General features: G+C 34.6%; 1 protein-coding gene across 8 annotated transcripts in view; it reads right to left on the minus strand.

Annotated features, from left to right (window-relative positions):
• Positions 1 to 12627, minus strand: part of Thoc2 (THO complex subunit 2) — a 120518-nt gene that overhangs the window by 51152 nt on the left and 56739 nt on the right. For all 8 annotated transcript variants that reach the window (XR_011705719.1, XR_011705718.1, XM_071606631.1 and 5 more), the window contains 4 exons: positions 12457 to 12549; positions 9434 to 9589; positions 8103 to 8275; positions 6743 to 6938 (listed from right to left, as the gene is read on the minus strand). Coding sequence is in view for 6 of the 8 variants with exons in the window: in XM_071606631.1 (XP_071462732.1) it covers positions 6743 to 6938; positions 8103 to 8275; positions 9434 to 9589; positions 12457 to 12549 (618 nt within the window). In the remaining 2 variants the exon portion in view is untranslated. The remainder of the gene's footprint in view (positions 1 to 6742; positions 6939 to 8102; positions 8276 to 9433; positions 9590 to 12456; positions 12550 to 12627) is intronic.

Below are 12627 nucleotides of genomic sequence, written 5' to 3' on the forward strand. Positions count from 1 at the left end.
TCCAAACATACTACAGGGACACAGCCACCTCAATGTTTACAGCAGCACAATTCACAATACCTAAACTGGGGAGCAAACCTAAATGCCCTTCAGTAGATGAATGGATAAAAAAATGTGGCATATATACACAATGGAATTTTACTCAGCATTAAAAGAGAATAAAATCATGGCATCTGCAGGTAAATGGATGGTGTTGGAGAAGATAATGCTAAGTGAAGTTAGCCAATCCCCCAAAAACAAATGATGAATGTTTTCTCTGATATAAGGAGGCTGACTCATAGTGGGGTAGAGAGGGGGGCAGGGGAGAATTAGATGAATTCTAGATAAAGAAGAGGGTGGGAGGGAAAGGGAGGAGGCAGGGGAGGATTAGATGAATTCTAGATAGGGAAGAGGGATGGGAGGGGGGGGGAAAGGGAGGGGGCAGGGGATTAGCAAGGGCAGTGGAATGTGATGGACATCATTATCCAAATTACATGTATGAAGACTTGAATAGCAATGTCAACATACTTTATATATAAACAGAGATATGAAAAATTTATGGTATATATGTGTAATAAGAATTGTAATGCAGGCCAGGGCTATGGCTCAGAGGTTGAGCACTTGCCTCATGTGTGAGGCACTGGGTTCGATCCTCTGCTCCACATACAAAAAATAAATAAATAAAATAAAGATACTGTATTCATCTACAACTAAAAAATATTTAAAAAAAGAATTGTAATGCAAAAAAAAAAAAACAAAGTGCATGTATAAAGGCATGAGTTAGTGGGAACATACTCTATATAAAGATATGAAAAAATGTACTCTGTATAATAAGAATTGTAATGCATTCCGCTGTCGTGTATTTAAAATGAAATCAATAAAACTTAAAAAAAGGTTTAGAAATATAAAAAAGAAAAGGCATACTATTTGCATATAATATATACTCATCCTCCCATATAATTTAAATAACATCTAAATACTTAACATATTGAATACAACATGAACACTATGTAAATAGTTGTTATATTGTTATTATTTAGGAATAACAAGACAAGAAAGTACATATTTAGTACAAACACTTTTTTATTTTCTAATTTTTTTATTCTACTTTGTTATATATGACAGCAGAATGCATTACAATTCATATATACTTATAGAGCATATTTTTTCATATCTCTGGTTGTACACAAAATAGAGTCACACCATTTCATATCTCCATACATGTACTTAGGGTAATGATGTCCACCTCATTCCACCATTTTTCCTACCCCCATGCCCCCTCCCTCTCCTTTGCTCTATTCTAGAGTTCAGCTAATCCTCCCTGCCTCCAACCCCATTATGAATCAGTATCCTTCTATCAGAAAACATTTTGCATTTGTTTTTTTGGGGGGGATCGGCTAACTTCACTTAGCATTATCTTCCCCAACTCCATCCATTTACCTGCAAATGCCATGATTTTCTTTTGTTTTAATGCGAATAGTATTCCATTGAGAGTGTGTGTGTGTGTGTGGTGTGTATGTGTCGTGTGTGGTGTGTATGTGTCGTGTGTGGTGTGTGTGTGTGTGCGTGTGTGTGTGTATCACATTTTCTCTGCCCATTCATCTACTGAAAGGCATCTAGGTTGGTTCCACGGTTTAGCTATTGTGAATTGTGCTGCTATAAACATTGATGTGGCTGTGTCCATGTAGTGTGCTGTTTTTAAGTCCTCTGGGTATAGACCGAGGAGTGGAATGGCTGGGTCAAATGGTGGTTCCATTCCCAGGTTTCCAAGGATTCTCCATACTGCTTTCCATACTGGCTGCACCAACTTGCAATCCTGCCAGCAATGTTTGAGTGTGCCCTTTTTTCCCCCACATCCTTGCCAACACATATTATTGTTTGTATTCTTAATAGCTGCCATTCTGACTGGAGTGAGATGATATCTTAGAGTAGTTTTGATTTGCATTTCTCTAATTGCTAGAGATGTTGAACATTATTTCATATACTTGTTAATTGATTGTATATCTTCTGAGAAGTGTCTGTTCAGGTCCTTGGTCCATTTATTGATTGGGTTGTTTATTTTTTTGGTGTTAAGATTTTTTAGTTCTTTATATATTCTAGAGATTAGTGCTCTATCTAATGTGCATGTGGTAAAAATTCGGTCCCAAACTGCAGGCTCTCTATTCACCTCACTGATCATTTCTTTTGCTGAGAAGAAACTTTTTAGTTTGACTCCATCCCATTTATTGATTCTTGATTTTAACTCTTGCACTATAGGAGTCTTATTAAGGAAGTCCCAGGTGGGGTGCCAAAATTTGTAACCGAAAGCTAAACCCCTGTCCCCACTGCCAATTTAATAATGAGAACAAGGTTTTGAGGAAAAGGAAAAAGAAGGTTTATTGCTTTGCTAGCAAAGGAGAAACACAGGGGACTCTGGTCCCAAAGGCTGTGACTCTGCTGATCAGGAAGGATAAGGGGGTTTTAAAAAAATTTTCAAGGGTTACATTCCAGTAGGGGGTCCCAGGGACTGCTGATGGTGTGCTAGTATTCACTTGTTAATTTGGGAGATATTCACTTCCCAGATCCTCAGCAAGATCCTCCTTCCTGTAGTGGGTGTATTCAAGGGAAGTTAACTAGGAGAATCAAAGATAACACTGTCTCCCTAATCTTGTTAGGGAGGGAGAGAGGGGAGAAGAGAGAAAAAAACATTTTTTATAAATAAACCTTACAGCAATGAGGGCTACATTCAGAAGGTGAAGGGACCTCACTTTTATTTTTCAAATATTTTATATCTTGGTTGAATTATCAGATGAAAACCCACAAAAGGCTGCCAGTATATGACATTCTGGAAATGGCAAAACTGCAAAGATAGCAAAAAGGGTAGTGTCTTACAGGGCTTAGAAGTCAAAAGGGAGGGATGGATAGACAAAGTACAAAAGGTCTTTAAGGCAATGAAAATACTCTTTAAGATACTATAACAGTGGATAAATGTCATTATACTGTTTAAGATACTATAACAGTGGATAAATGTCGTCATATTGTTTAAATCCCCAGAATGTACAAATGAACTACAGACTTGACTTTGAGTGATAATGATGTGTTGGTGTAGTTTCATCACTTGTAACAGTGAGGGACACTGATAACAAGGAGGCTATAAATATGTGAGAAAACAGGGTACATGAGAAACCTCTGTACCTTCAATTTTGCACCTAAAACTGCCCTTAAAAATATACTTTAAAAAGTGCTATGAAAAACATTTGAATATGTCAGATGGGCATGTCAAAGCTGTGGTCTACAAAGAAAGAAAATGTTAATGGTTCAAAATGTGTCCCTTGTAATAAGTCTATAAAATCACCACCACCACCTTTAAATCTCAAAAAGAACAAAACTGGTTAACATAGCAGAACAATTTGATCTTGGACTCCATCATAAACATCACCAAGGTACTTGCTAGAAATAAAAATTTTCAGGTCCCACCTCAGATCCTGATGAATCTGAGTGAAATACTATACCAGAAAGTCCTATATTACATACCTCAAAATTAAGAAAGATATATGTACCTAATCAGAGAAATAGATGATTGCAAATTACTATTGTTAAGTAATAACTGGTAAAAGCCACTTTTAAAACTTATTCATAAGCAACCCCAAGCTATAAATGAGACTTGTTAAAGAAGTTTAACTACGAATGCATAATTTGAAAGTAAGGCAACATTCACCCTTCAGAAGCAATTTTATGTGTTGGTCATAGTGAAATACCTTTTTGTGCAAAATGAACCAACATTGTCACTCAGATCATTGGAAAGATTCACTTTTCCTACCACAACCCTGGTAATGACAAAAGAAGGATTTCTTCTTACACTAGCCCTGGTGGTCAAAATAGATATATTTTTCTCCTCCTTTCTACCAAGAACAGAATAGAATGGAATGAGGTAAGGAAACAGGCACAAATGGGACAGTATGGAGAAAAAGAGGAACACAGCAAAAGTAAAGGGGGGAAGGCAAGTATGACAGCTCTAACAATTTGTATATCTTCATATCAATAGTGTATATGTTTATATTTATGTATAGGATTTCCACAAGTTGGATTTAGGCTTCCTGCTTTTAAGTTTATGACACTTATAGTCAAAGAATTTCAGAACAAGAGATATGAACATTAAGATTTTCAACTAAGGGGATGAGGTTAAGTAGCTCAGTGGTAGAGGACTTGCCTAGCCATGTGTGAGGCACTGGGCTCAATCCTCAACACCACATAAAAATGAATAATAAAAGGTTAAAAAAAGATTTCCAATTAAAAAGAACAGCATTAGTAAGGTGAAAGTATAATGAGAAACAGGCTATTTACAGTCTCAAAGTATCATCTCACAAGAAATATATTAACAAAGGGAAAAACAATAACTGCATAATAGAGAAACCTGGCAGCAAAGATCAAAGTTAACACCAGTACAGAAACAAATTGACTTCACATGCTTCCTGATATGATGCACTGAGAAAGATCTAACTCTTGTTTTTGAAGCACATATTAATTTAAAATCACTCATCCTTTTTCAGACTATAAGGATCAAGATGGTGAAATATTGTTATACTTCCTTTTCATATGACTATATTACACAGTAAATGATGTGTGATTATATTTAACTACTTAACAGATTTCTTTACAATACCTTTTCACAGTGTAAATTTATGAGCATTAAAAAAATCTACTAGCCAAAAATTAAAAGCCAAGTGAAGTTGGACAATAGTGGCCCACACCTCTACTCCCAGCTACTCAGGAAGGCTGAAGCAGAGGATAGTGAGTTCCTAGCAAGACTCCACAAACAATAACAAAAAAGTTAACAGCCAAGTCAAATACTTCAGGTGTCAGTGGATTAATATATCACAGCTGTTAATCTTTCTGTACACGTTCCTGTTATCCAAAATTGAAATCAGATACAATTACCAAACAATAGAGAAATCTATATTTGTGCCTATAACAATTTCTAGATCTTCTTTTGGGTGTTTTGTTTTACAACTGAAAAGAAAGAATATTTTTTTTTAGCTTCAAGGTCTTGAGTTGGGCAAAGTTGTCTTAAGGTATAAAACGTAAACTATAAAAGAAAAATATTCTTAAATTGGAATTAACCAAAATTATATCTTTTTCCTTTCAAAAAACAACTAACAAGATAAAAAGGGAAACCAGACTGAAAAAAAAGTTCAAAATCACATATCTGATAAAGACCTTATACGCATAGCACAATATACGAAGAACTCTTAGAACTCAGAAATAAAAGGACAACACAATTTAAAAATGGGCAAGTAACATACACTTTGCTAAAGATGATTACAAACGACAAATACACTCATGAAATGATGCTCAACATCACTAGTCATGAGATGAAAATTAGAAGCAACAATGAGATACCACAACATACTCACTAGAATGACTGAAATTTAAGAGAGTGACAATACCAGTAGTGGTAAGGAAGTCTCAGACAATTGCTTCCATATATGCAAAATGGTATAGACACTTTGAAACAGTTTGAACAGTTTGGCAATTTCTTATAAAGTTAAACATAAACTTACTGACGTGACCCAACAATCCCACCCCTGGTGACACAAAAATAAGTACCTCCCAAAATACTTGTACAAGATTCAAAGCAACTTTATTTATAAAAGCCCCCAACTAGTAACAACCTAAAAACCCATCAACTGGTGAATGGATAAACTCTGATATGTCTATATAATGAAGTATTATTCAGCAAAAGGAACTAATGTCATATGCAACATCTTGGATGAATTTCAAAAGTATTAAGTGGAAGAAATCACATACAACTTCATTCATATGAAGTTCTAGGAAAAGCAAAAATATAGAGGGCAGGAAGCCTCTCAGAGGTTGCCACAAACCAGCAATGTAAAGAGGAAACTGACTGCAAGGAAGTAAGAGGAAACTTTCTGGATAATGAAAATATTTCACAGATTATTCTGGTGATGGTAATGATAAACATACAACTGTATACATTTGACAAAACTCTTTGATCTATAAATTAAGATTGAAGAAACTTACTATATATAAATTTTACCTCAAAGTGGATTTTAAAAGTTAAAAAAAAAAAACCAGCATAAAGTCATGCCTGGGGTGGTGACTTAAAGGGCATACAAAGGAGACTTTGAGTTGCTGGTGCTATTCTATTTCTTGGCTTGGGTGTTAGACACGTGTGTGAGAGTTTGGGAAAGGTCACTGAGCTATTTAGTTATTATGTGTGTTTTTCTGTATATATTTTATTTTAAGAAAAAAGTTTTTTTAAAAAATTAAGGGGCCAGGACCATAGCTCAGCAGTACAGCACATGCTTAGCATGTGTGAAGCCATGAGCTCAATCTCCAACATGAATAAGGAAAAAATAAATAAATAAAACAATGTGTCCTCAACAGTCTAATATTGAAAGGGCTTCATAAAAATAACAGCAATGATTCAAAACTCTAGTCAAGGAAAAGAGTAGAAGACAAGGGAAAAGAATACAAAGTAATCATTACAAGGGGATTCAAAAGGCGGCCATTTGTCAAAAGCCATTTGGAGGCACAGAGAGAGGAAGGAGGTTTGAATAATAATTTAGCTAGATTTTTTACACAGATACATGTCTATGGTTAGGACACAAAGGACTTACCACAAACCTCACTCAACCTAACCTTTTCTTAAATTAGGTTTACTTTATTTTTGTTCCTAGAAATGTTTGTAAATACAAATATATTCCAAACATTTTCATTCCAACATTTAGTTTTCTACCAGGAAGAAAAAAATCTTACTAACCTCCTTCATAAATGACTTGCCTATGCGCACCACTTTTGCAAATAAAATGGGATCGTGAGAAAGGTGGGGACCAAGGTAACAGAACATATTGAATACGTCTCTCCTCAAATCTTCAAAAGTTTCTGCCTGCTTTGGTGCTTTCTTGTTTTGCAAAGCATTAACAGGTGAGCCTTTAGCACCTTTAGGAACGCCAACTCTTTAAAAAGAAGAGAAAAATTATAAATATATACACACAATATCTGCCATTTTAAGTTAAAATGATCATCTAAGTAAGTGAATCTTTCCTTGCTCATATTTTCTTTCTGTATTTTAATCATGCCTAACTTTATTATACCAAATAATTCTTAACTGTAGAAAAACAAAAATAATATTAAGAATAAAATTAGAGTGCAGAGGAGAATGGCTCAAATTAATACCTTAAAAACAGAAATCAGAGAAATACAGATCAAGTAATATTTAACTTACATCAAATGAAACTGTTTTAAATTAAACCTGGCCAGTATAAAGAATTTGGATATGAGAATGGAGAACAAAGGAGGAACACCTCAGATATACTAAAAAATGAAACCAAAAAAGAATATAGATATAACAATACTAATTCATATCAATAAAACATACCCCAAGCTGTATAATAAGAGAATATCATAATAAAAAGGACACCATGCCCAGAGTTCTCATCTTCTGAGTAGGTGTACCACTATGGCATCACAGAGGGTCACTCTATAAGAAAAAACCTTCACGGTCCATGGCCCAGGTGGCACTGAAGGCAGCAGCCAGTAGCTACGCATCAATCTCAATGTTGAAACTTTTGAGGAAGGCTCTGATCTATGGGGTTAAAGCCAGCACTGCTACTAATACTGCTAAGTACCCTGCAACTAGGCTAAAGACTAGAGGACTGTGGCACAGTAACTAGGGATGATAAGAGTGGCTAGACTAGTAATTTCCCAAATAGCAGCCTATATGCCAGGATTGGAGATAAAGAAAGCGGAGTAGCAAAGTCCTCACTCAGAGCCATTCAACCCAGGACAAAGGCATATTCCACTAAGTAAAACTTCAGGAATTCTCTGCCTCTCAAGAAAAGAAGAAAAGTTAATGGATAATGAAGTTTTCACTCTATAGAGCAAACCCAACCCACAAGTTTAACCTATACTTTTCATACTGCATTGCAGCACACATTCTAGAACCCCTGAACTAGATGTTAGAAGTAACTCATTAACATATATCAGACTCATCACTCTGAATAGTTCATATCTATTGAGAAAATGTACTAAAATATATGCTTGGTTTGACAAGACAATATAAATACACAGATATTTTTGGTAATCCTAAACTATTTCTACCTGAATGGTTAGTTACATACCTTCTGTAAAGAGGCTCAATAGTGATATGGATTAGCTTGCAAATAGCAAGGGCTATTAGTTTATGTGAAGCTGCATAGTACGGAGGCATCTGATCCATAATGTTCTGTGCATGCTGCCAATCGCCAATCTTTAACAAGGCTTCCAACAAACCAAGTTTTTGGTTGTCAGGTGGCTAAAAATGAATAGGCACAACGAAGATGCTTAGAATATAGACATGGAGCCAGGTATGGGGGCCCAAGCCTTTAATCCCAGCAACTCAGAAGACTAAGCAGGAGGATCGCAAATTCAAGGTCAACAACTGAGACACTGTTTAAAAATTAAAAATAAAAAGGGATGGGGATGTAGCTCAGTGGTAGAGTCCCCCTGGGTTCCCTCTCCATTGCCAGGAAAAAAAAAAAAGAAGGGGGCAGGGAAGAAAATCAGGATCTGCTTTTCTATTTAGGAAACACAGGCGTTACAGTTTATAAACTTAAAATTTAGTTCTACGTAATGTTATATTGTGCCACAGGGAGCTAGAATTCATTTATCATTGAGAATCCCTTTACGATCTGAGAGGCATTAATATATAATCATTACAATTTGTGATTTTACATGAAATACATGTTAAAATTTTTAAAAGGGCATCCTCTTTTGGGAAGATGCCATTCAGATTTTTTGTTTTGATTGATTCTTTTCAGTTATATATAATTTAAGTATACATTTTGACATAATCACAAAAGCATGGAATACAAATTGCCCTAATTCAGTCCCAAGTACTTCCCCCTCCCTTATCCCCTCCCTCTACTGTTCTTTCTGCAATATATAGTATTTTTTTTTCAATGCATGTCTTGTGGGTAAACTTGATGTTGGGATTCACTGTGATATATTCATGTATGTGAATACAAAAGTTTGGACAGATTCATTCCACAGTTCTTCCCTTTTCCCATCCCTCCTTCCTCCCCCTTAATCCCCTTCACATCTACTCATCTTTCCTCCATCTTGAAATTCCCTCTCCCTTTTATTTTCCTCTGATTAAAAAAAAAAAAAAAAAATTTCTACAAAATAATTATCTCCAAAATCAAGTTTTAGAATGAGCAAAATTAAGAAATCATGCTTACATAACTTGATTAACTATTATAAGTTAAATTTTATAATTCTAAATGAACAATGCTAGTCTTTTTTACTAGAATAAAATCATATTCCAGGGCTGCAGTTGTGGCTCAAGCAGTAGAGCACTTGCCTACCATGTGTGAGGAACTGGGTTCGATCCTCAGCACCACATAAAAATAAATAAAATAAAGGTATTGTGTCCATCTACAACTAAAAAAAGTTTTTTAAAAAAATTATATACCTTATCTACTTTGTCCTCTTCTTTTTCCTTTTCTTTCTCTCGCTCATCAATTTTTTCAGAAGACAACACAACCATCGTAAGTTTTCTAACAATTTGCTTAGCTTCCACAATTTCTCGTTTGTGTTCATCCATAATGCAATTATCAGCTGGAAGAAGCTAAAAATGGTTCATTAGAATTTCATAAAACAGCTAATAACAACTATTTGCTCACATAAAAAGCAAACAATATCTAGTCTCAAAATAAATATGTAAATTTTTTGATAAATTTGATAAAAATGTAAATAAGTAGTCTACTTATTTGTGACTGTGATTTCCTATCTAAGTTTCACTCAATTCTTGAGTTTAACAATAAATGCAAGCAAAGTGTACCTTTTAGGTACATGAATTTTATACTTTAAAATCAGGTAGCATTTCAAAGTTCCACACCTTCTATCTGGTAAAGGTCCTAAATTACTTCTACAACAGTGATTCTTACCATTAAATTTATTAGTTTACCCCCCAAAAAATAAGGATCTTCTCCATTAAAAATATAACATTTGGGGCTGGGGTTGTGGCTCAGTGGTAGAGCACTTGCCTAGCACTTGCAAGGCACTAGGTTTGATCCCCAGCACCAAATAAAAATAAATGAAGTATTGTGTCCAAATATTAAAATATATGTGTGTATGTACACACACACACACACATACATATATAACATTTTCTTTTTTAAAGATCAAACTCCAAATTAAATGAAGTACTGTATATAGACCAAATTTGGGAGAAGTAAGCTACTGTTGAATCTTTAAATGAAAATTATCAAGTACAAAAATTAATGATTAGACCTTTTTCCTTTTTTTCCCTTTGGTACTGGGGATTAAACTTAGGGTCTCACACACACTAGGCAAGTGCTATACCATTGAGCTACATCCCCAGCTCTTGTTTTTCATTTTCTAAGAATTTTTTTGACCTAAGTCACAAACTAGTTTGTAAATTTTTGCAAAGAGAAATTGTGTAGATCAAATCTCCATTATGAAAAAGGTTCAGGTGATCTGAAGTACAGCCACATTGTATGAGTGGAAGACAGTAATGTAAACATTAAATACAATAACTCTAACAAAGAAAATACAATCAACAAATTATTACTTAATAGTTTCTGGCAGGTACCTATGATGAGCTACAAGAGAATCACTACTACCCCCCAGGAATACATGACCTAATTTAGTAACTAAGACTAATGCAAAGTAAACAATAAAAGGAAAGGTGAAATATTAAATATTGTAGACTCCATCCTGTTATTTGAAAAAAGAGAGGGAGAGAGAAAAGTCATTACGGAATGGTGGAAAGAGGAAAGCAAAGACTTTCTCTCATTCTGTGTGGCAAACACATCCTTATTGCTTCACTTACATGCCTGGCCTATATTCTTCTCTCTTACCTGGACTACAGCAACTGCCTCTAAGGGGCAAACTATATGCTTCTTATAGTTATCTCAATTACTAGTTTTCTATTTTGAGAACATGTTTTTGAGTATAATATAAAGTTAGAACTATTTTGTCTTCCTAGTGAACACAATTTTATTATTATGAAATGATCCTTTTATCTTTTTTTAACCAGAAAGTCTCTTTTTTCTAACAATAATAATTTCTCTGATTTATTTTTCTCACTCTTTTACTTTCAATACTTTTTTATCATTGGGTTTTGGCTGTGTCTCACATAAACAATAAACTGGTTTTTAGATCCCATCTGACAACCTTTGCCATCTTAACAGAAACACTTGGTCTGCTTGAATTTATTGTTAAACAAATCAGTACTAAATCTATCATCATTTTAAATCTTCCATTTGTTATACCAGCCTACCTATATATCTGGCCAATTTTTGATTCTCGGTTTGTAAATCATTTCTCTTTAAATTCTAAATAATTTTAAATAAAGGTATTGTGTCCATCCAAGAGAAAAATCCAAACTCCTGGCTCGGTGCACTAAAAGCCCTTCTTATAGTTTAGGCCCTACCTATAGTTCTCTATCCTCAATCCTTATACATAACACCCCTAGGCTCCAACCACTCTCTCTAAGCTTCCTAAAGGATCACTTGCCTTTATACTCAGTTAATTCTACCTATAGAGCTTGTTACCTTTTAAACCTGAACAACTCCTACTCATCTATCAAGATTTTAGTTCAACATCACTAGTTTGGAAGAGTCTTCCAACACCACCCTGCAACACACAAAGTGATCCCACAGCATTTTGTGAATATCTCCAATAGAGTACTTAATACACAATGCAAATTTTTTTATCTTCCTTGCTAGACTATGACTGCTTCCAAGGTAGAAACCAACTTTTACTAAACATCATAACCACAGTATACAAAAATGGGAAAGGAAGTTTATAAAGATACTTCAAAGTCAGAAAAAATGATGTTAGCTTTGGACTAATTTAAGTCCATAGATATCCTAATGCAAAACCTAATAAAACAATTTTTACACTGCAAACCTGGCTTTGTCTAAACTAGAGGTCTTCTATCACAATCACAGACTCTTCTAAATCTTGGATCCAGCAATAAAAGCACAATAGTAGTCACTTATTACACAGTAAAATCATAAGAGTATTTTTTAAAATACTAAAAAGAAAAATACACTAATGGAGTTCCTCATTTGTCTTGAATGCCTAAGATTAAAGCACTGCAGATAGAAGAAAGAAGTACCTAGATAATTTCACATTTCCCATAATCTGTATCTAGCAGAAAAACCTAAAATCACATTGGGTCAGAACTTTGCCTTTTTCACCATGATATACAACTTGATGATGATTTAAAGAACTGAAACTTCATATCCAACCTTGATTTTTATAGACCATATAATTTCTATTGTTGGTCAAATAATTAAATGCACCACTTTATATAGTACATGCAAAGCAAGAATGTATTAGGGATTCAAAAAAAGACAACTTGCAATCCTAGAACCAAACTTGGAAGTGCTACATGGCTGCCTACTCCTCTTCCCCACCCCTGGGATGGACAACCAAATATTCTTAGCAGCCCACTTGACTTACATGTACATAAAGATCATCTAAATCAATAAGATTAAATTGCAGAAGTACTGCTGCAACTCTGTATAAAGATGATGGAGTCTCCCCATTTGGTTCCTTGAAAAACGAAAGAAAAGTTTCTATTCAGTATATAAAGCACAACAATTAAAATCATATTTTTTATTAACCAATAAT

The sequence above is a fragment of the Marmota flaviventris genome, chromosome X (assembly GCF_047511675.1).
Source record: "Marmota flaviventris isolate mMarFla1 chromosome X, mMarFla1.hap1, whole genome shotgun sequence".
NCBI classification, from domain to species: Eukaryota; Metazoa; Chordata; class Mammalia; order Rodentia; family Sciuridae; genus Marmota; species Marmota flaviventris.